Raw genomic sequence first — 22,296 nt, forward strand, 5'->3', positions numbered from 1 at the left:
GATAGGCCTGCACTACCAGATACCACAAGATAATCTGATTTTTAAATGAGCAATATATATAAGATATATCATGGTGGCGCACGCCTTTAATCCCAGCACTCGGGAGGCAGAGGCAGGTGGATTTCTGAGTTCGAGGCCAGCCTGGTCTACAGAGTGAGTTCCAGGACAGCCAGGGCTACACAGAGAAACCCTGTCTTGAAAAAAAAAAATCAAAATTAAGACATATATACAGTCAACCAGTTTGTGAAAATATGATCAATAATTGTCAGGCAAATCTAACTTTAAAAAAAATCACAGCAAGAATAAGTTATCTACTAACTTCAGTAAAAGCATTCTGTTCTTCACTAGGCCTCACCCCTGGAGAAACTCTTTTACCAGACCCGAAATCTGTGTGGTTTTATCTAAGTCTAAACAACCAAGGGGAAGAAGAAAACCCAACTATAGCCCTATTAACCATCATATCCCTCCTGAACATGGTGCTATAAAACACTTCTCCCAGCCTGAACCAACATACACTAATGGTCTTTTTATGTGACTCCTTTATACAGCAGAGTGGACCACAACACAGGGGAGACCCCATAGTTAAGATGGTGGGTGTAGGAATAGTTAGGGAAGGAGATATATATGATCAAAATACATCATATAAAATTAATAGATATGCCGTAAAGAAATGAATTCATTATAGAATCATGAATTAACTTAGCTATTAATTTTGTTATACAGACATATAAGGAGTGTCAAGATATTGTAAGTCACCAGGTATGGTGGTACACTATAATCTAGTGCTTAAGAGGCTAAGAAAGAGGACCAGAAGTTCAAGGTTAGCTGTGGCTATTAGACCATGGTGGGGGCTAGGGGAAAGGAAGGCCATTAAGTAAATATTTAAATTATATTATTGTGTTTACATACTTATTTAAAATGTTGATAAAGGAGATAACTAACAGATAGGAGACTATGAAGACAAAATTTTTATCAATGATTTTTTCTAACAAAAGGAGGAGCTTCGGATGAACAAACTGGACTTGGTTCTGACTTGTTTGTTACATAAAACTTTTCTGTTGATGTTACAATGGTAATCTTTAAACTGGTTATTACAATTTTTATAAAAATCACATGAAAAGTAAAAATAGAAGAATTTCGTATTTCCACAAGATGAAAAAGTAATCATTAATTTACTTCAATCGCTGCCTGAAAAGATTTCAGCCATACCACTCTAGACAGTAACCTGGTATCCCTGCTCAAATCTCAATATAGGTTTTTAAAATTGGTATATTATTTGATATATAAGGATCGAGTACATTTTTGGAACTTGGAGGAGTTTTGGGGACCCTGAAGATCTGCCTCCTCATTTTACAGCGAAGGAAAGGAACAAAAAGACAAGCAAGTAATTATAGCACCAGGTCACTAAAAGAAATCAACCTCCTTGCTCTTAGTCCAGGCCTCCACTAAATCTAATTTATTTCATTCCAAGTACTTTGTAATGATCACATGTGCTTCCTGAATTTTTTTATTTCCTAATTTCATGTCCAAATCATCTGATTAAAAAGAATTTTAGATTTATAGGCTGACTCCAGTAGAAAATCATGAGAATTTAGCATGGCCAAGGAATTTTTAAATTTCCTCTTACCTAATGTTCTTGATCCTAAAAAGGGGAAAACCACTTAAGTAACTTGCTACACCCAATGGATGAGACACAAAAATAAAGAGGACCCGCTGTCTCTAGTCTGAGGCTTTCTTCTATATTTTACACAAAATGACAGAACAAATCAATACTCACTGGCTAACAGACTGCTGCTGCCCAACAGTACCCCAGAACACAAATGCTTCCTGAAATCCAGGTGCCATCAGAAAAGGAACAGTACAAAGTAGTAAGTATATTTATGAATATAAAAAGACAATGAGCTCATGTGGTGCTTATGTAACTAGCAGAAAGGTGAGGCAACCATTAAAATGAGAGAAGATAAACAGCTGCAATGTGGACCCTTTTTAATAACCACCAGCACAGAGGAGAGGTAGGGTTGGATGTGTGGGTCCGAGGCTACCCAATGGAGTCTGCCTCAGCTGCAGGTCTAGAAAGAATACATTTAGGACCATGCAGCCAGGCCCAGTGGAAATTCTTTTATAGCTCTCAAATGGAACTAGAGCTCAACAGACTGAACACAGTTGTCACCCATGGTTCTCTCAACAAGCTCCTGTATCCCAGAGCATCATCTGCCAAGCAGACACTCCTTCTATATGTCCTCTGCAACCTACATGCTCTGAAAACTTCACCCTCGCTGACACGGGCACAGAAGTACCCAGAGCTCAGCATCTGCTGCCCTTCCTGAACTCTGGAGCAGACCCATTGAGTCTGATTCCAGATCAAGTCTATCTTGATCCAACCAGTAAAGTTCAGCTCTCTAATGGCCAAACTACATCTTCTCAAATGGGATTGTAAACCACCCCCCCCCCCAAACGTGTGTTCTTTTGGAGAAACTTTCAGCCCCAGGGTATCTGTCTCAGGGTTTTTATTGCTGTGATAAAACACTGTGACCCAACTTGGGGAGAAAAGGGTTTACTCAGTGTATAACTCTCCAGTCATGCTCCATCTCTAAGAGATCAGGTCACGAACTCCAGGAAGTTGGAGGCAAGAACTGAAGCAAAGGCAATGGAGGAACACTGCTTATTGGCTTGCTAAGCCTCCTTTTATATACAATTCGGGACCACCTGCCCAAGGGTAGCACTGTCCACAATAGGCTAGGCATTTCTACATCAATTATCAAGTAAGGAAATGCAGCGCAGGCTTCCCTAGAACTCATCTATTGGAGGCATTTTCTCACTTGAGGTTTCTTTCCTTTACTCGGATAACCCTAGCCTGTGTCAAGCTGACATAACCACTAGCCAGCACAGAAGCAAACAGTCTTCTTTAATCTTAGAGCTACTGCTTATCAGTTAGAAATTCTTCGTTTTATCCTTCACCCATTTAATCTTCTGTATGATTTCTAAATCCTGGTTAGAGCAAGAGTCTACCATCTATTTTGTCTCAAAACCTAAGTCCCCAAATTTTCACTGACATGCCTATCAACTAAAACAGACAAGGAATTTCCTTCCTCCAACCTCAGATTATTCCCCTACACACACATCTGCACATCTAGTTAGAGGACTCCGCAGAAGTCCAGGCAGGATTCCATCTTGGCACTGGACAGTGGTCATGGTAATAAAATGTGCAGATACAACCCTGACTTTATCAAAAGAATGAATCCAATTTGCATTTCAAATATGCTATATAGCACATTGTGCCTTGAATTTCCTTGTCGGAATTTTATTCTAGTGCTTGGCATTTTAATGCTAGATAAGGTCTCAGAATCTAGACACTAAAGTAGTTGAATTGCTGATATCATGCTGTAGTAGCTACTGTGACAGAATTTCTGCTCACAAGTAATATTAACTGAAGGTGCAAAGGCATATGTGGAAAACCTGATTCCTCATGTACACAGCTCAGAGAAATTCTCTATATTCACAAGGTGTCCTTGTCTCCGCATTCCACTTACTGATAAACTTGTTTTGCATAGTCTCCAACAGAGCTTGGTGAGCATCTTCAGCTTGTAAAGCGTGTGAACATTCTCTAGCCAGTATGGTGCGCACAAGATGCTCGCCACATCCTACAAGTCCAAGAAAAACACAGTTGAAGAAAAGCAATACTGAAAGCTTTGACTGTCTCATTAACATAAAACCCCCTTGTGCACTACTTACAAGTAGTTCCGTTGCAGGACAACTCAGTGAGGGAATAAACTAACTTCTGCAAACACTCTGCTAATTTCAGTAATGAGATTCAGTACAATATAAAGAAACATAGGTCTGTTTAATCTCAAAAGAAAACAGGTAGAAATAAAGGAAGCCCCTCCATCTTTCAGAGGAATAATGTATGTAACACAGGTATACAGATTCCGCACCTAGGGTTCTGTCTCATTCCCACTAACAAGTAACTACAAATCATCATGTTGGGTAGCTTAGCCTCTCATTAAAAACAAAAAAACAAACAAACAAAAAAAACAATGTGGAGAGGACAGAGTAGAACAGCCCTCTCACATCTTACAGCCCTTCTCATATTCATACTGCTTTCAGAAATAAAACCTCTATGTCATTCTAAAGAAAAAGTACATTTAGGGGCTAGAAAGATGATTTGCAAGTTAAAAATACATGTTCTTACAGGAGGCCTAGGTTCAGTCCCCAGCACCTACAACTGTCTAACTCCAGAAGATCCAACACCCTTCTCTGACTGCTGTGGGCACCAGGCAAACACATGATGCACATACATTCACGAATGCAAAATATTCATACACATAAAATAAAGAAAGAAAAGGATGGGAGGGAGTGAGAGAAAAGGGGTAAAGGAGGGGTGGGGAAAGAGGGAGAGGAATTTTGACTGTGAGATGAACTTGGAGCACTCAGACACGTTTAGTAAAAGTAGGCTCAGGCACGTTGCTCTATTCCCCAGTATTGGGGAATGCCAGGGCAGTGAGGTGGGAGTGGGTGGGTGGAGGGGAGCACCCTCATAGAAACAGGAGGAGGAAGGATGGGATAGGAGGGTTCGGACGGGGGTGAGGGAACCTGGAAAGAAGATAACGTTTGAAATGTAAACACATAAAAAGAGTAAGGAACATAAGCTTTATGGCAGTAGCTACTGTGAAGTAAAGTCGAAAGAGACTTAGTTTAAGGATTGACGAGTTCTAGTAGAAAATATCTTGGATAGAAGCAGTTTCCTTTCTACCAGAAAAATTTTCAATATTTGAATCTGGTATCATGACCTAAGTGTGAACCTAAAAGACAGGTGTATTTCAGCTACCTGCAGAAGGAGCTCATTAAGTGTGTCAAAGAGCCATCAGCAGGACTAGGCACAACTTTCTGCAATATGCATAACACAGAAACACACATGTCAACAAAGGAGAGTCTTAACAATTAAAAATGAAACTCGGACTAGAATAGCTAAGTTAAGCAATCACTTTTTGTTTGTTTAAAAGTTTGTTCATTTTTCTTTTATATATATATATACATATATATATATAATGTGTATGCCTGAGGGTCAGAGGCCAGAAGAGGCTGTCAGATCCCTTGGAACTAGAGTGGCAGACAAGCAGTACTTAACTGCCATATGGGTGCTGGGGATCCAAACCATGTCCTCTAGAAGGGCAGTTAAGTGCTCTTAACCACTGAGCTATCTCTCCAACCAGATACCACGTCTAATTAACAGTTTGCTGGGGGCTGGGGGCTGGGGGAAAATTCTAGGGATGAAACTCTGGCTAGGGAAGAACTCAACCATAGAGCTATACTTCCATCCCCACCCTTACGTCTGTAAATAAATGAAAGCTGATACAATACTTAGCTCTCTTCTGGGTAGTATTATTATGATGAAAATCAAGCATTATTGATACACAATGAAGGAGCTAGAGAAAGGACCCAAGGAGCTGAAGGGGTTTGCAGCCACATAGGAGGAACAACAATATGAACCAACCAGTACCCCCAGAGATCCCTGGGACTAAACCACCAACTAAAGAGTACACATGGAGGGGCCCATGGGTCCAGCTGCATATGTAGCAGAGGATGGCCTTGTGGGACATCAATGGGAGGAGAGGCCCTTGGTCCTTGGAAGGCTTGATGCCCCAGTGTAGGGGAATGCCAAGACAGTGAAGCTGGAGTGGGTTGGTTAATGAGCTGGGGGAGGGGGATAGAGGGGTTTTCAGAGGGGAAAGGATGAAAGGGGATAATATTTGAAATGTAAATAAAGTATCTAGTTTTTTTTTCTTTTTTTTTTAAAGGTGGAGGCAGGAAGATCAGTATCTCCAACTCATGCTCAGCTGCACATTGAACTACAGCCCAGCATGTACTACATTAGGATATCTCACAATGAAGGAAGAAACAAATGTGCTTATTCATCATCAATAAACATGACAACTGATTGAAAAGTGAATATATAGAGTTTGTAAAAGCATTGGTGACAGGCCATTGAGATGGCTCAGTGAGTGAAAGGGCTTCATGCTAACCCTGACAACCTCAGGTTTGACCTCAGGAAACTACATGGTAGAAGGAGCAAAGCAACTGCCACAAACCATCCTTTGATCTTAAAACATGGATATTTTTATGCACACATGAAAAAATATAATTTAAAAAAATGTGCTAGCTAATTTTGATGTGCTAGTCTTAATATGATACAACAAAGAAAAAGTTCAAACATTTTCCTGCCTTTCCTATAGGAATACATAGAAGGTTCAATTTTTTCTCTATAGAAGTATCCTAGATGATATATGGAAGGAGATATTAGATTACACTTATTAAAATAATAACTGATCAGGCAATAAAATTAGTGATTGTTAATATCAGAAAAAGGCATATCATAAAAAGCCCTTTCTGTCTCCTGATAAAAATTAAACATAGCTGTGCTCATTATCAAAACAATTACATATGTATATGATTAAGCTATAAATTTTATTGTCAATTTCGAGAAAGTGAAAGCATTTACAAAAGCTATAGTCGACATGTTTAGTCAGTAATGAAAGTCTAACTACTGTCTGTATCCATCACTTCTCTTCAGCAGTATGCTGTAGATGCAAAGCACTGCAGTAAGACAATATAATAAAACAAAAGAGGAAGAAGAAAAATAAGAAAAAGAGAAATAAAAGATAAAAAGCTGAGCAGGGTGGCAGTTGAGAGGCGGAGGCAGGAGAATCAGGAATTCAAAGACAGCTCACTACATTGCAAATTCAAGTCATCCCAAGTTATAATACATTGTTTTCAAATAACCAAACCCAAACAAAATAAAATCTTAAAATGCATACATTTCAAAAGGAAGAAATGACACTGTCCCCATTTTAAAATGACACATTTTTAAATAAATGAAATCCAGCCCTAGGAGGGGAATTTACAAAATAAACACTAGTGGTATGCCTCAAAAATTCCCTCTCAGATTAGTAATCTAGGATAACTGTCTGCAGACTTTGTTACTTGCTAGTCTCCCAAATGTGGGCCTGACCTTCAGTTAGTCTTAGCCATCCATCCATCCATCCATCCATCCATCCATCCATCCATCCATGTGTTATTAAGCTGCTTTCTCCTAGGTCAAGTATATTATATATATTAACAGCTTACACTTCCATAGTTCCGAGTTCTACAAAGATTATCAGACTCTGCCTGGCTATAGAGAACTCACACAACTGCAATGCCAGCTGGCCTGGATGCCAGGGTGCTGACTGAATTTTCGATAGTACAAACTGCAGAGATTCAGATGGCATGGCATAACTTCTTAACAGTGGTTGGCATCCTCTGAATAACAACAGGCATGCCTTGGAAACTCCTGGAGAATGTGCTGTTGTACCGGAAGTAGCATACTAGGACAGAGGCATGGCCTCCGAAGCAGGCTGTGGGGTCAGCTGAGCCACCTCTGTTGTGTTTTTTAGCTAAAGAATTTGCCCAAGGACAAGAGGAATCACTATGAGATAAAGGACTTGTCCTTGAAAGCCTCTGCATTAACCCTTCCACTTCACCAAAAGCTACCATCTACTATACTATACTGGTACTTTTGAACCATCCCCCATCGTCCTTAGAGCCCATTCTCTGCTTTTATCCCATGCTTCAATAATTTACACCTAAAACAGTGTCTACATTTTCCACATTTCATCAGTACCAAAACAGTTTCCTCAAAGTGGTAAGATTCAAAATTAACATTCAAAAAAAAAAAAAAAAATCAGTGGTCTTCCTGTATACCAAAGAAAATATCCAGAAAAGGAAATCAGGAAAAGAACTCTATTCACAGTAACTTCAATCAACCAAACATGCAAAACTCAGAATAAACTTAGCCAAGGATATAAAGATTTGTACAACAGAAACTTTGGAAAAAAAAAAAAAACGCACTAAAAGATGAAACTGCCTCCCATGCTCATGAGTCAAAATAATAAACTTTTAAAAATGGCTATCTGATCAAAATGGCTATCTGATCAAAATCAATCTACAGATTCAATGTAGTCAAAATCAAATTCTAATAATGTTCTTCATAAAAATAGAAAAAAAATAACCCTATTAAAAAATGGGGTACAGAGTTAAACAAAGAATTCTCAACTGAAGAATACCGAATGGCTGAGAAGCACCTAAAGAAATGTTCGATATCCTTAGCCATCAGGGAAATGCAAATCAAAATATCCCTGAGATTCCACCTCATACCAGTCAGATTGGCTAAGATTAAAAAAAAAAAAAAAAAGATAAAACAACAACAACAACTCAGGTGACAGCAGATGCTGGCGAGAATGTGTGTAGAGAAAGAGGAACATTCCTCCATTGCTGATGGGATTGCAAGCTGGTACAACCACTCTGGAAATCAGTTTGATAGTTCCTCAGAAAATTGAACTACCTGAGGACCCAGCTATACCATTTTTGTACATATACCCAGAAGATACTCCAACATGTAATAAGAACACATGCACCCATGTGTTCTTAGCAACCTTATTAATAATAGCCAGAAGCTGGAAAGAACCCAGATGTCCCTCAACAGAGGAATGGATACAGAAAATGTGTCCATTTACACAATGGAGTACTACTCAGCTATTACAAACAATGAGTTCATGAAATTCTTAGGCAAGTGGATGGAACTAGAAAATATCGTCCTGAGTGAAATAACCCAATCACAAAAGAAAACACATGGTATACACTCACTGATAAGTGGATATTAGCTCAGAAGCTCAGAATACCCAAGATACAATTCACAGACCAAATGAAGCTCAAAAAGAAGGAAGACGAAAGTATGGATACTTCGGTACTTCTTAGAAGAGGGAAAAAAATTACCCATGGGAAGAGATACAAAGACAAAGTGTGGTGCAAAGACTGAAGGAAAAACCATCCTGAGACTGCCCCACCTGGGGATCCATCCCATATAGTTACCAAACCCAGACACTATTGTTGGTGCCAACAAGTGCTTGCTGACAGGAGTCTGATATAGCTGTCTCCTGAGAGGTTCTGCCAGTGCCTGACAAATACAGGGGTGGATAATCTCAGTCAACCATTGGACTGAGCACAGGGTCTCCTCCAATGGAAGAGCTAGAGAAAGGACCCAAGGAGCTGAAGGGGTTTGCAGCCCCATAGGAGGAACAACAATATGAACCAACCAGTACCCCCAGAACTCCCAGGAACTAAAAAACCACCAACCAAAAAGTATACATGGAGGAGTCCATGGCTCCAGCTGCATATGTAGCAGAGAATGGCCTGTGGGACATTAATGGGAGGAGAGGCCCTTGGTCCTTGGAAGGCTCGATGCCCCAGTATAGGGGAATGCCAGGACAGAGAAGCAGGATAGGTGAATTTTGGAGGGAAAACCGGGAAAGGGGATAACTTTTGAAATGTAAATAAAGAAAATATCTAATTAAAAAACACCATTTACTGATTAAAAAATAGAAAATAAAAATAACAAAATTCATATGAACACAGATACACATGCATACATACGTGCGTACACACATATCCTCTAGATACAAAAAACAAACAAAGAAGCTAACAAACCTCTGCTATATTGGAGGTATTATCACCAAAACTGATTTCAAATTATACTACAGGACCACAGTAATAAAAACCAGCTTAGTATTGATACATAAACTGCAGACAGAGACAGAATACAGAAGCCATATGCATGGGCATTCAACCATGGCCACCTGACTGTTTCACTTTTTTTCAATAATACCAAAAATAAACATTGGAGAAGACAATCTCTTCAACAAATAGTGCTGGGAAAATTGAATGTCCTCATGGAGAAGAATAAAATCAAATGCATCTCTCTCACCCTGCATAAAAATCAACTCTAAATATATCAAGAACCGCAACATAAGGCTTGAAATTTTGAAACTACCAGAGGGAAAACTAGGGAGTGAACTTAAGGTCACTTCCTTAACCAGACTCTGATCACAAAATAAGATGAATATCAACAAATGGGATCTCAGAAAATTAAATAAAGTCTAAAAAACCAAAGGACACTGATAATCGAGTGAAGAAGAAACCTACAGAATGGGAGGAAAGCTTTGTCAGCTATAAATCTGGCAGACGATCAGCATGTACAATATGTAAAGAACTCAAGATACTAAATATCAAACAAACAAATAAACCAAGCAAAGACTGTCCTATGGAACTGAACAGTGCTCTCAAAAACCAAAAACAAAATACAACTACAAATGACTAATAAATATTAAGCACCTCATTAGCCTTCAAGGAAATAAACATTGAAATTATTTTGAGATTTCATCTTACCCCAATTAGAATGGCTAAATTAATAGGAAACAATAAAAGTTTGAGCAGCTGTGGGAAAAGGGAAATATTTACTCATTGCTGATAGAATTACAAACTAGTCAGCCATTATGGAAATCAGTGTGTCACATCCTCACAAAACTAGAAATAGATCTACCATATGAACTAGTATTCCATCCTTGGGTATATACCTAAAGAACTACATATCCTACTGCAAAGATACAAGTTAATCCATGCTCACTCTTATTCTATTTGCAATGGCTAGGAAACAGAAATAGCCTAGCTGTTCCACTAATGAATGAATACTGAAAATATGATAAATCTACATAAAAGTTTATTCAGCTGAAAGGGAGAATAATGTTAAGAAATTTGCAGGAAAATTGAGAACTAGAAAGTATGCTAAGTACCTAGACCTAGAAGGATGGATGCTGCACACCCTCTCTTAGTTTCAAATGTTTAAATCTGTAACTTTAATCTGGGGTCTTAGAGGTCAGGAAACTAGAAACAGCACATTAGGAAGGGGAGGGAAGGAGGCTTTCAGAGAATAGTGAGTGGAGAATATAAATACTTGATATTAAAGAAGGTGGGCTCAAAGGGCTAAGTAGGGAGGGAGACTGGAAAAAAGAAGAGAGTGTAGGAGTGAGGATAACCAAACCTAAGGATGTATGAGAAAGCCTTATTTATGGGGATATCCCTGCTTTGTAAGCTATTTAAAACAACAATATAAGACAGTTTGAATTGCTGTACATTCTGTGAGTGGACATTGCTTTCCCCCAAGAAGACATGAGTTATTGAATGAAACTCTCTGTGCATAGTTATTCAGAAAGGACCACAGGTCACCAAAACAATATAGGCTGTTGCCATTGCTCTTGATTGTCCAGTACAGAAGAAGACACAATACACTTAGGTTGTGAATCATAGGGAACATAAGATCAAACTATCTAGTTTTCATAGTGGCTTAAGGTCCTACACAGGCTGCTGGGGAGAAATTGGTTTTACTTAGTGCTGGGCCTTGAATGCTACAATACTGACCTGTCAGACAAGGTATCTCTAGTGCAATAGAGACATGAAGGTTATTGAGGTAACCAATGCTGTCTGATTGGTGCCGTAGTCTGTTTCACATGAGGGAATTCATGCCTGGTACCAAAAACCTGGTCAAAAGTTTATGGTTCAGGAGGTCCTGAGTGTGAAAGAGGACCTAGTAATGTAGTTTTGTTAAAACAGGTATCTACTGATTTATCTAGTGGGTTGGCCTGATGCTTCTGTTGTTAATATTGGGCCCCCAAGACCTGGTTGTCTCAGAGAGGAAAGAATCTGCACATAGAACCAAGTTGCACGGTGTAATTATTTCTGATTGGTACATAAAGATGCTGACAGCCAATAGCTGGGCAAAAGAGACAAAGCCAGGGTTTAGGGTTCCTAGGCTTGGCGGTCAAGGGGATAACCACGAGGAGGAGGAGAAGGTGAATGGGGGAGAAAGAAGCTGCCAGGCATTAGGTGAGTTCAAGAGAACATGGCCCTGAGAGCTGACCAATAAGAGTTAAGCCACCCCAGATGAAACATAGAAAGTAATAGCTCAGGGTTATGGATAGAAAAGTAGAGTCTAATAGCATAGAGGGTATATATCTGCCAAGCTCTTATGCTGTTTAAGGCTTATTGCAAATATAAAGATTGTGTGTGTCTTTTATCTAGGAACTATCCGGTCAAAGGTAGAATGGAAATCCTGGATCAGAATTAAATACATTCTACAAAATGGATATATGATCAAACTGACTTCTAAACGTCTGCATTTGCACCCATAGATTAGTGCTGACTTCAGCACTGCTTAGAGGAACTTCCTTTTGCGGTAAGCTGCAGTCAATCCAATGATTCACAACTGCTTAGAGTTGTGAGCAACTGTTTGGTGCTCAGTCCAAAATAGGACATCTGTATCAAGGCCCCTCTAAGTTCAAGGACTATAATGTAGGAGTAAGAAGAATGTAAGAGCTGGAGATAGAAGAGAATACCCTGCGAATTGTCATTATCTAGACATGACATGATGGTTGGTTGCACTCAGGAATTCACAGCAGTTATATTTACCTGAAAAATTCCTGCACAAGACCAAGCCAATCAAAGTTTCAGTAAGGGTGGGATAGGACTCATAAGCTCCACCCCTTCCGCAGGAGCTATCAGCAATTGATGGCTCCTGGATAAGTAAGCTATTTTTTCTTCCTGGGTGTGGCCATCATATAATGTAAGCTTTCTATAGAGTCTCAAAATGACATTAGCATTTTTAAATATAATTCATTATTTCACAAATTTTTGCTTTGGCAGACTATTTTTCTTCTATAAACTGTTCTAACCTCAATCCTGATATCAAGAATCCCCAAAAGGGGAAAAACTAAAATTGCATACATAAGAGAGAAGGGCCCTATATTCCCAGGCAGCCAGCACATAGGAACACAGGACCAGCAGCAACAAAAGCCCACATTCAGTATGTACTAATGGCATACCACACATCTCCAAGGAACACTGATGATTTTGAAATACATATGTCATCATATAAATGCTGCCATTGACTCTCACTGAAAGTATTGGGCATCTGAAAAAAAAAAAAAAATCTTTCAACACAGCCCCGTTAGAAGTCCACAGGGACAGATAAGTGATGAGTAAAGGCCTTTCCAAATTTAAAAGGAAACATTTGGTACTTCAGTTTCCAGAATTGCAACATCTCTTTTTCAACAAAGAAATTTATTACACAGTACGTCACCTTTTCCCTGTCAGGGGATTTACTGCCAATTCTGGAGTTGGGTTACTTCTGGTTTTCAAGCCTGTCTTGTGAAATTACAGAGAGGGTTGCCTTAAAAGTGATAGAACACACATGAGTTCAGTCTACACAGTGTCCCCTTGGCTATCAAACCTGGAAGCTATTATATACAAGAGGAAAACATAAGGAGCTTTATAAAGAGACAGAATAAGTGGTGAAGATGTCTAATACAGTCAAGTCCAAAGGCTAGCTCACCAACCATACAGAGTAATTCTCCAATGTGTACTTAGTTCTATTACATAATTCTCATCAAACTTTTGAGTATTTATAGCAACAGTATTAAAAACAACTCAGGCATTTTCATACACTCTTTGAGAAACAGTGGCTAAGTGAAGAAAAAGCATTTTTATTATGATGCAGAGGTATTATCCCTCAAAAATTAGGGTGATATGTATGACTAATGTATGCTTTAAATTCCATACTTAGTCATGACAGAAAATTATGTCAAACAGTTCTAATTCAACACAGACAAATATCTGATCTAAGATATACAATATCAATTCAATGTTTATCACTATTGGCAGCTTTACTGAAAAGATATAACAAACTACAAAAGTTTTAACTGTCTAAACAATTAGCTACATAAACAGGAAACTTTTTGGTTTTGTGAATGTGACACTGTCACAAATTAGAACATACTTAAAGAGACTGAAACATAAGTAAAAGACTTTCCACTAAAGAAGTAGTGTCACATCAGAATGTTCAAAGCTCATACACAACTGCCCTCTTCCCCAGTCTCTATCTGCTGCCCCTTTCTTTGTCAAAATGGCATCTCAAGGTGAGAATTAACTTGGTGTTCACTGAGGGTCATGATGCAACAGGATCTTTCTGCTGTCCTTAAACTCAGCTAAATCACAACACTGAAATGGGCACAGAAATTGGACAAAAGATGATGATTTTTTTTTTTAAATGAGAAGCAACAGGCTACATCAGAAGTGTGTTTCTAATTGTTATTGGCCCTAGATGTATATCAGTACCGTGACAAGTGAGAAATGCATTACACGGAAAGTACATTAGGCTTCCCACACCTGAGACCTTAATTAGGGCAATGGCCATTTAAAAAGTAACACCATGATGCTCAGATGGTGTTCTTTGCCAATCTCTTATCTAGGTTCTTACTCTGTTAAAAAGTGGACCGCAGACAAAGGCAACTCCACATGTCAAATCTGAGGTGAATCGATTGGGATCTCCATGCCTTGGCTTCCTGATTTGAAAACTCAAAAATGGCTTCATGTAAATGACATTAACATTCTCACAAGACAAAATATACCTGTAAGTACCTTAGAACTTCAGGAAATCTATGCTTAAAATGTAGTTTCAAACAAGGAGTCATGGCTCACCTGTCTATATTCCCAGCACCAGGAAAGGTAAGGAAGGAGGTTTATGGAGATGAGCCTAAGGCAGGCCAGACAGTGATACAAAGTAAATCCTGTCTCAGCAGTAATCATAACAGTAATGGCTGTGTGCTGGCTGGCTGAGTGTCAACTTGACACAGCTGGAGTTATCAGGAGCTTCAGCTGGGGAAGTGCCTCCATGAGATCCAGCTGTGGGGCATTTTCTCAATTACTGATCAAGGGGGTGGGGGCATTGTGGGAGGTGCCATCCCTGGGCTGGTACTCTTGGGTTCTATAAGAGAGCAAGTTGAACAAGCCAGAGGAAGCAAGCCAGTAAGTAACATCCCTCCATGGCCTCTGCATCAGCTCCTGCTTCCTGACCTGTTTGAGTTCCAGTCCTGACTTCCTTTGGTGATGGAAGTGTAAGCTGAATAAACCCTTTTCTCCCCAACTTGCTTCTTGGTCATGATGTTTGTGCAGGAATAGAAACCCTGACTAAGACAGGTTGTTATTGTTATTGTCCTTGTTGTTATTATTATTAATACTTCAGTTTAAGAGCTTACAATGGATAGAGAGGAAATGCTTTTCAAACATTCTTAAGTAGTAAAACACACTTTTAGATTAACTTCAATTGTAGAGAAGCTTTACAGTGGATGAGAGAAGGTCACCAACTTACTAATTCATCATTAAATGACCAATTATTATATATACCTAGAATTTTCACAAACATTTTGCTTAGTGTTTACAGCTGACTCAGAGAGATGGCACGTCATCCCCAACTGATGAGAAAGAGAATGACTGTTGTCACTAAAATTCTAAGACTCAAATTTTATAGTTACTGTTTCAACACATGAATAAGGAACGGGAAACAAAAGAAAAATCCTCAAAGCCTTGAGAAATCTGAGCCATGGGACTGGTTCAGCAGATAAAAGCACTTGCTGTTCTTCTAGAGGACCCAAGTGTGGTTCCCAGTACCCCTGCATCCACTGCAACTCTAACTCCAAAAAACCTGATATCATCTTGTGGCCTCTACATGAACTTGCATACATGTGGCATTCCTCAGAAAGACATAAACATGCATACATATAAATATAAAATATAAATCTTTTTTATAATCTATTTATAAAAATAAATGTTTTAAAAAAGTAAACTCTGAGTCCATGGTAAAAATAAAAAATCTGAGTCCATAAAAACAAGAAGCTCAACAGGTCTGGTACTAAGCCTTAGATAGTAGAAGGCTCCAATTTTATTCACTATACCCTGGAAACAGTAAGTTCCCAAGACATATGCCAAATGAAAAATTGAGATTTTATTTTGCCTTAAAGCCACAGTGTATATTTCATTAGCCAAAAAGGTCAAGATGTGATTATAAACATCTAATGTGTAACTGTAATGTAAAGTGTGTGTGTGTGTGTGTGTGTGTGTGTGTGTTAAATGTGTGGAATAAGGTCCATAAACAAAGGAATATAAGCAAGATCCTTATGCTATAGCATACATTTAACATAAGTACCAAGTCAACCATATATTAAATAGTATCATTAATAACTTTCTTAATGAGTTTAAAATTCAGATATGATTTATGAGGTTGATTTCCATTTCCAGGCCTCTTAAAAACTAAAAAGAAAAGTTTGAGCTGATGTTATTTCCCAATAATTCTCTTACAACAGAAAGATAATATAAATCATTTGTCAGTTTTGATATTGCACTCAAAGCTTGAAGCAACACTCAGTATGCAGCAGTCACATAAGGTACAACAGAAAGCCTTAAATCTATATGAGCCCCACTCCTCCCTTTCCCTATTTAACACCCTAGCTGGCATGATCTGAGGGTACTGAAGGACACAAGCGTTCTGATGAGCAGGAGAAACGGCATCATATTAAATTATCTGTATCAGACTAAAATTTGAGGGATACCAATATAGAAAAGTTATCTTATCACAGCTAGTAAAACAAATATGTAAACATGTAATGCCAATTCCAGGTGACCTATTTGAAATTAGTTTTATAGCAAACAAAAGGAAAACATTCTTCCAGGTTTTGTTTTACACTACTGTGATAAACTAACGCCAATATAAAAATGAATTACATGTGAGTGGTTACATCTTAACACTGATAGCCTAGAAATTGTAATATTTACAATTTTATTCAAAATTTAGAACTTGTGCTTCCTGAATGGCTGACCTGAGACCAGCCCAACTTGAGACTCACCCCATGGGCAGGCACCAATCCCACACAATAATAATGATGCTATGTTGTGCTTGCAGACAGAAGCCTAGCATAGCTGCCCTCTGAGAGGCTCTACTCAGCAGCTGACTGAGACAGATGCAGATACCCATAGCCAAACGTTGGATGGAGGCCAGTGACCCCTATGGAAAAATTAGGGGAAGGACTGAAAGCCCTCAAGGAGATGGCAATCCCCCAAAAAGACCAACTATGTAAGCTAACCGGGAACCCGGGGAGTCCGCAGATACTGAGCCACCAAATGAAGAGCATACAGGAGCTCTGAGCCCCTGAGCCCCTGAGCCCCACCACCACCACTGCACATATGACTACCTTAACACAGAGGACTGCCTTGTCTGGCCTCAGTGGGAGAGGATGCACCTGATCTTGCAGAAACTTGATGCACCAGGGTGAGGAGATACTGGGGTGGGAGGAGGCACTACCCCTCTTAGAGAAGAAATGGAGGAGGGGCGATGTAGGGAGAGGGACCAGGAAAAGGGGCAGTGTTTGGGATGTAATTAATTAAAAACAAAAAGAAACAAACAAATCAGGAAATTCACAGAATTCTCCATGAAAACCTATATCAACTTCACAGTGCTCAAGACCTACAATTCACAGGGCTATGTTTTATTTAAAAATATATAACCATATGGTTTAAAACCTATAGGTCAAAATGTTCATTTTCATTTGAAGTAAAAAAAATACTGGTGGGACCATGAACTCTGTGTGCCAAAAGCAAGAGTGCCGTCGTCTTCACAACAGAGGCAAACAATTCTACATTTAGGGTTTACCATGTCATGCCAGATTTCCTGTTAAAGAAACAGCTCCTGCGAAAGGTCGTATTCTGGGTGGCTGAAGAAATCACCCAAGTGGAATCTGAAATAGTCTTGTTCTTCTTATAAACAAGGAAACAAAAATAGGAATATCAAAGAACACAGATGTCATTGACAAAAGAGATGTTCCAACCCCAGAATGGAGCACAGGCCTCAGATTTCTGCTTCTTGTTTTAATAGAGGCATTTGCAAAAGCTTGTTACCTCCATCCTAACAGTGCAGGCAAGAAAAGACACCAAACCAGTTTAAAAGTTATAAATGAAATGAAGATGCAAACATACCTCAATGAATATAATTTTGAAAGAGAAAAAACATTGCTAACAAAAACGTGGCCCATGATCTTTTTTATTCCTGAGGAAACAGGATGGAAAGAGAAATGCCTTTGAAGAAAACAAGAAGAAACAGGCTGAGCTTTAATAACTTTGAGTGGCAGACCATTTGGACTAACATGAATTAGAATCAAGAAAAGCACCCACAATCGTTCCTCTATGTTTTCATGAGTGCTCTGAAGACATGGAGCCCAGCTAAAGTGGAAGGCATCAACACTCTCAGGCATATCAGAGCTTGACCAAGTGAAAAGCAGCAACCAGCTGGGGACTGGGAACACAGCAGGAGCTCAAACAAGTCTCTTCAGTTACTGCTGATGTAGTCTTCACCTAGTACCAGGCTGCAAACAGGAAGAGAAAGGCTGAGAGAAAACCATCAAAGAGCAGTGGGCATGTGAGGCAGCTTTCTGTTGACTGTGATCAAATACATGACAAGAGCAGTTTATAGAAGGATTAACTTTGGGGCATGCATTGAAGGCACTGTGGCTGCACGTGGCTAACATTCCTCACTTTCTTAGATCTCAGTGGAGCAGAAAGCAGAAAAAGAACTGGAAAAGGGCTGGGCTATAAACATCAAGGCTCACATCCAAACTGTAAGACAGGGTTTTACACTCTTAACAGTATCATACCCTGGGTGCCTACAAGGGCAAAAAACAAAAACAAAAACAAAAACAAAACAAAACAAAACAAGAACAAGAACAAGAACAAGAACAAGAACAAGAACAAGAACAAGAACAAGAACAAAGAAACAAAAAAACAAACCAAAAAACCAAGACCCAACACCAGGAAGATTGCATAGTTTTAAAATCTCCCCAAAGAAACCAAACCAAGACAAAGAAGAGAAAGAGAAGTTCCCTCAGGTTCAAACAGCTGATAGCTCAGATCTCAATTAAAAGATCCCTAATGTTTTGCTTGTGGTCAGATTCTGAATTCTTTTGGGACGTATGTGTTGTTAGTTTGGAGGAGGGGCAGACAGATAGAGAAATGAGTGTGCATGGGCTTGAGGTACATCAGGTCATCAGTACAGGCTGGGCAGCAAGTATCTTTACCTACTCGGGCATCTCACCATCCCCAAACAGTTATGTCTTGACACTACCATCAAAATACCCGCATTTACTGCTGAAAGAACAGAGTAGCAACTCAACTATAGATGAAATTGATACAATGTTTCAATATACACACAAAGACCAGTGTATCTTTGTTGCAAATATTTTTTAATTTCTTCAAATATTTTAACATATAATTGAAAGTCTTATGAAAACAATCCATGACCAGCAATTCATAGAAGGAAAAGTAAGTAAAAGTAAACAACCCAGAAGTTGACATGAGAGGATTTTTGAAGCAAAATTAAGAATTTATATAAATTAGTGACTACTATTCATGAAAAGATCAAAAATTCAAAATAAAAAAAATAAACCTATAAATCAAATCAGATGGCTGAGAACACAAAGCAAGGTCAACAGAAGTAAGAAGAGGGGAGAGCGGGGATCTGAGGTTCTGATGCAATGAGGAACACCGATCTAACTGATGCAACAGAAATGAGTGAGACAATAGCGCCTGTCTCTGTAGGATGAGCTCCCACACCAGAACAGAAGTCTCAGAAGCACAGAAATCTATGCCTAACAGCTAAAGATACCATGAGAGTTCTCCAAAATTGACTAGTATGCTCAGCAAGGCTTGACGATAAATACAAACCTAACTATTACTGAGAAATGGTACACAGTCAGAAAGAAAATGTTAAAATGTAAAACAAAAACAAAAGCCCCACATTACATATAGAAGAACAACTCCAAATCCCTAATGGAAACAATGAGCATGAAAAGATAGCAGAAAAGATTTCAGAGGATTAGAAAAGTAGGGAACCAAAAGATGAAGAGAATGCGCTGTAACAGTAAAGGGCTGAAAGACCTTTCAGGGGCATGAAGTTTAGACAATGCTTCAGCAGCGGACTCGGACAATAAAAACACAAAGGAGACTCTTTAAAGTAAAACAACACAGAAGAAGCCTCAACTTTGATTTTAGTTTTGGAACAGAGTATCTCTGTGTGTGTGTGTGTGTGTGTGTGTGTGTGTCTGAGCGTTTTAAAAAAACAACTGACTACTTTAAGCAAAAAGAATGGTGCAGTGTGAAGTTTACAGAACAATATAAACATTGTTTACCGTCATTCTATTTGTACATGTTCAGAGCTTAAAGGAGAAGGAAATAATGCTACCAAAAAGTTGTTGTGTTTCAGAGTAAGTGAGTGTTTGTTTGACTGGCTACCTTTATGTCATGCTGTGATTTGAGTGTTCCTTATAATATTGAAGTGGTTTTATTCTCAAAAAATTTAAATACATAAAACAAAACACAAGTGAACATCTTAGGTAGTTTCCTGTATATCATCTCATTATTTTGAAAACTGACAAAAATTTAAATGTCTAAGCAGGTTACCTATCTTTCCTGTAAAAACTGTACATACGGAAAGCCAAATACATATTGAAAGTTTGGTTTTTGTGGTTTTGGTTTTTTTTTTTTTCAGAGTAATCAGTAGATAACAAATGAAGGAGAAAACACAGAACTAATCATACAATGGGTTAAAATTGGTGCATAATAGTGACAGTCAACTATAAAGGCAAATTCTACAGCAGCATACATAATGTTTCTTTTTTTTTAAAGCAAGATACAGGTAACACATGCCATAGGATACTACTCTCCTGCAGTTCAGTAGAAAGCAAAGCAAACAAACAAACAAACAAACAAACAAACAGAGGATGCAGCATACTGTTTGGAGCTACATATGTGATTAAAATTTTTTAAAAAGCAAAAGAACAGAAGATACAGTGCTGGTCATCAGCACGGTGTGCACACAGTGGTGGGATGCAGTTCTGTGCTGTCGTACAGCCTGAAGCACAAAATCCAATAAATGCCTTCAAGAAAGTAAGAGAACAGTTTACTTTGCTCTTACCACCACTCCTTCAAGTTCTGTGCCAAAAAAGATATCCTCACACCCTAATGCTCCCATGGTGCAAAGTGAAATATGCAGCCCAGGTAGCTAATGTCTTCCATACCTCTCTGAGAACATGAAGTGCCTGGAGTGCTAAGTATTCAGAAGAGCTGGATGAAGGAAAGGCAGGCTCATCTCAGCTATCTGAGCTACCACCTCAAAGTGGGGGAGGAGGAGAAACAACACAACAAGATACTGATGATAAACTCACTAATCACTCAGAAAGCTGAACACTTTGACCAAGATGGGAAACAAGACAAGGCAGGAACAAGACAAGGATGCCCATTCTCCTCACTTCCTACTCAACACTGCACTCCAAGTGCCAGCTGGGCAGAGAAGTGATTTTTCTGTTTGCAGGTCAAAATATCTTTCAGAGAGGAAAAACCCCAAAAACCCTACCAAAACACTGTTAGAGCTAATAAACTCAAAAACCTGGAGAAGTACAAAACCAAAAGCTCTATATCCTACGGATAAAATGCTTGAGACAGAAATTCCGAAAACAAACCCATAGTCAAATAAATTCAGCCATTGGGACCCAACAGTAAAAAGTAGTAAACATGAACAGACAAAGGCACAGGTAAAAAACATCAGTATTCATAAACTGAGAAAAAATAAATGCTGTGATAACATTCATAACTACCAACAGCAATCTACAGATAAAATGCATCCCATCAAAACTCCAATAATACTTTTCACAGATATAAAAAAAAATCAAAATGGTCCTAATTAGCTGAAAAATCTTGTGCAAAAACAAAACTACTTCCTAATTCAAATATTATAAAATATAATAATCCTAGTACTATAGTGCTTACCAGATACACTGAGCAATAAAGCATAAGCACACAGCACATATATAAACAGCCACTCGTGCTCACTTCTGAAACAGTCTCACTGTTTTCAGGATGGTCTCTATTTGGGCTCAAGGACAAGAACAACAAGTGATAATGACTAGCATGTGAGGTTACCTATTTATATTAGCATATAATGTTATATATAAAATCCACTATATATAATATGTATAATATCCACTAAGGTGTGTGTGCGTGTGTGTATGTCTACATGTATGTATGTATATACACTTTACATAAGGGGGTGGAGGCAGAGGTAGAGGCCTTTACTCCCAGTACTTGAAATACAGAAACAGGATTATTTCTCAGAGATAGAGGTCAGCCAGGTCTATGAAGCAAGTCCCAGGCCAGCCAGGGTTTCATAATAAAAATGTGTTTCAAAAAAAATCTGAGCCTGGTAGAAAACCCCTTTAATCCCAGCACTCGGGAGGCAGAGACATGGGTGAAGGTCAGGCTAGGCTACATAGTAAGAGCCTGCCTCAAGCAAAGCAAAAACAAAAGACATGAATTTCGGAAGGAGGAGAGTAGATTTTGTGGAAGATATGGTGGGTTTTGGAAGAAGCAGGGTAAGGCAGTAGGTATGACTGTATTTCAATGAACAGATGTATAAAATTGTGAAAATTTTTAAAAATGTAATTTTTAAAATGAGATAGAGTATGAAGACACTCAATATCAATCTTTAGCCTCTACACA

At 38.8% G+C, this 22,296-nt stretch overlaps 1 protein-coding gene across 25 annotated transcripts in view; it reads right to left on the reverse strand.

Moving 5' to 3' along the window:
- Tasp1 (taspase, threonine aspartase 1) overlaps window positions 1-22,296 on the reverse strand; it is a 233,369-nt gene that overhangs the window by 73,524 nt on the left and 137,549 nt on the right. For 19 of the 25 annotated variants that reach the window (NR_110352.1, NR_110351.1, NR_110350.1 and 16 more), the window contains one exon: window positions 3,531-3,641. The exons of the other annotated variants lie outside the window; for them this stretch is intronic. Coding sequence is in view for 13 of the 19 variants with exons in the window: in NM_001159640.2 (NP_001153112.1) it covers window positions 3,531-3,641 (111 nt within the window). In the remaining 6 variants the exon portion in view is untranslated. The remainder of the gene's footprint in view (window positions 1-3,530; window positions 3,642-22,296) is intronic. 25 annotated transcript variants of the gene reach the window in all.

This window comes from Mus musculus, chromosome 2 (assembly GCF_000001635.26).
Source record: "Mus musculus strain C57BL/6J chromosome 2, GRCm38.p6 C57BL/6J".
Lineage (NCBI taxonomy): Eukaryota > Metazoa > Chordata > Mammalia > Rodentia > Muridae > Mus > Mus musculus.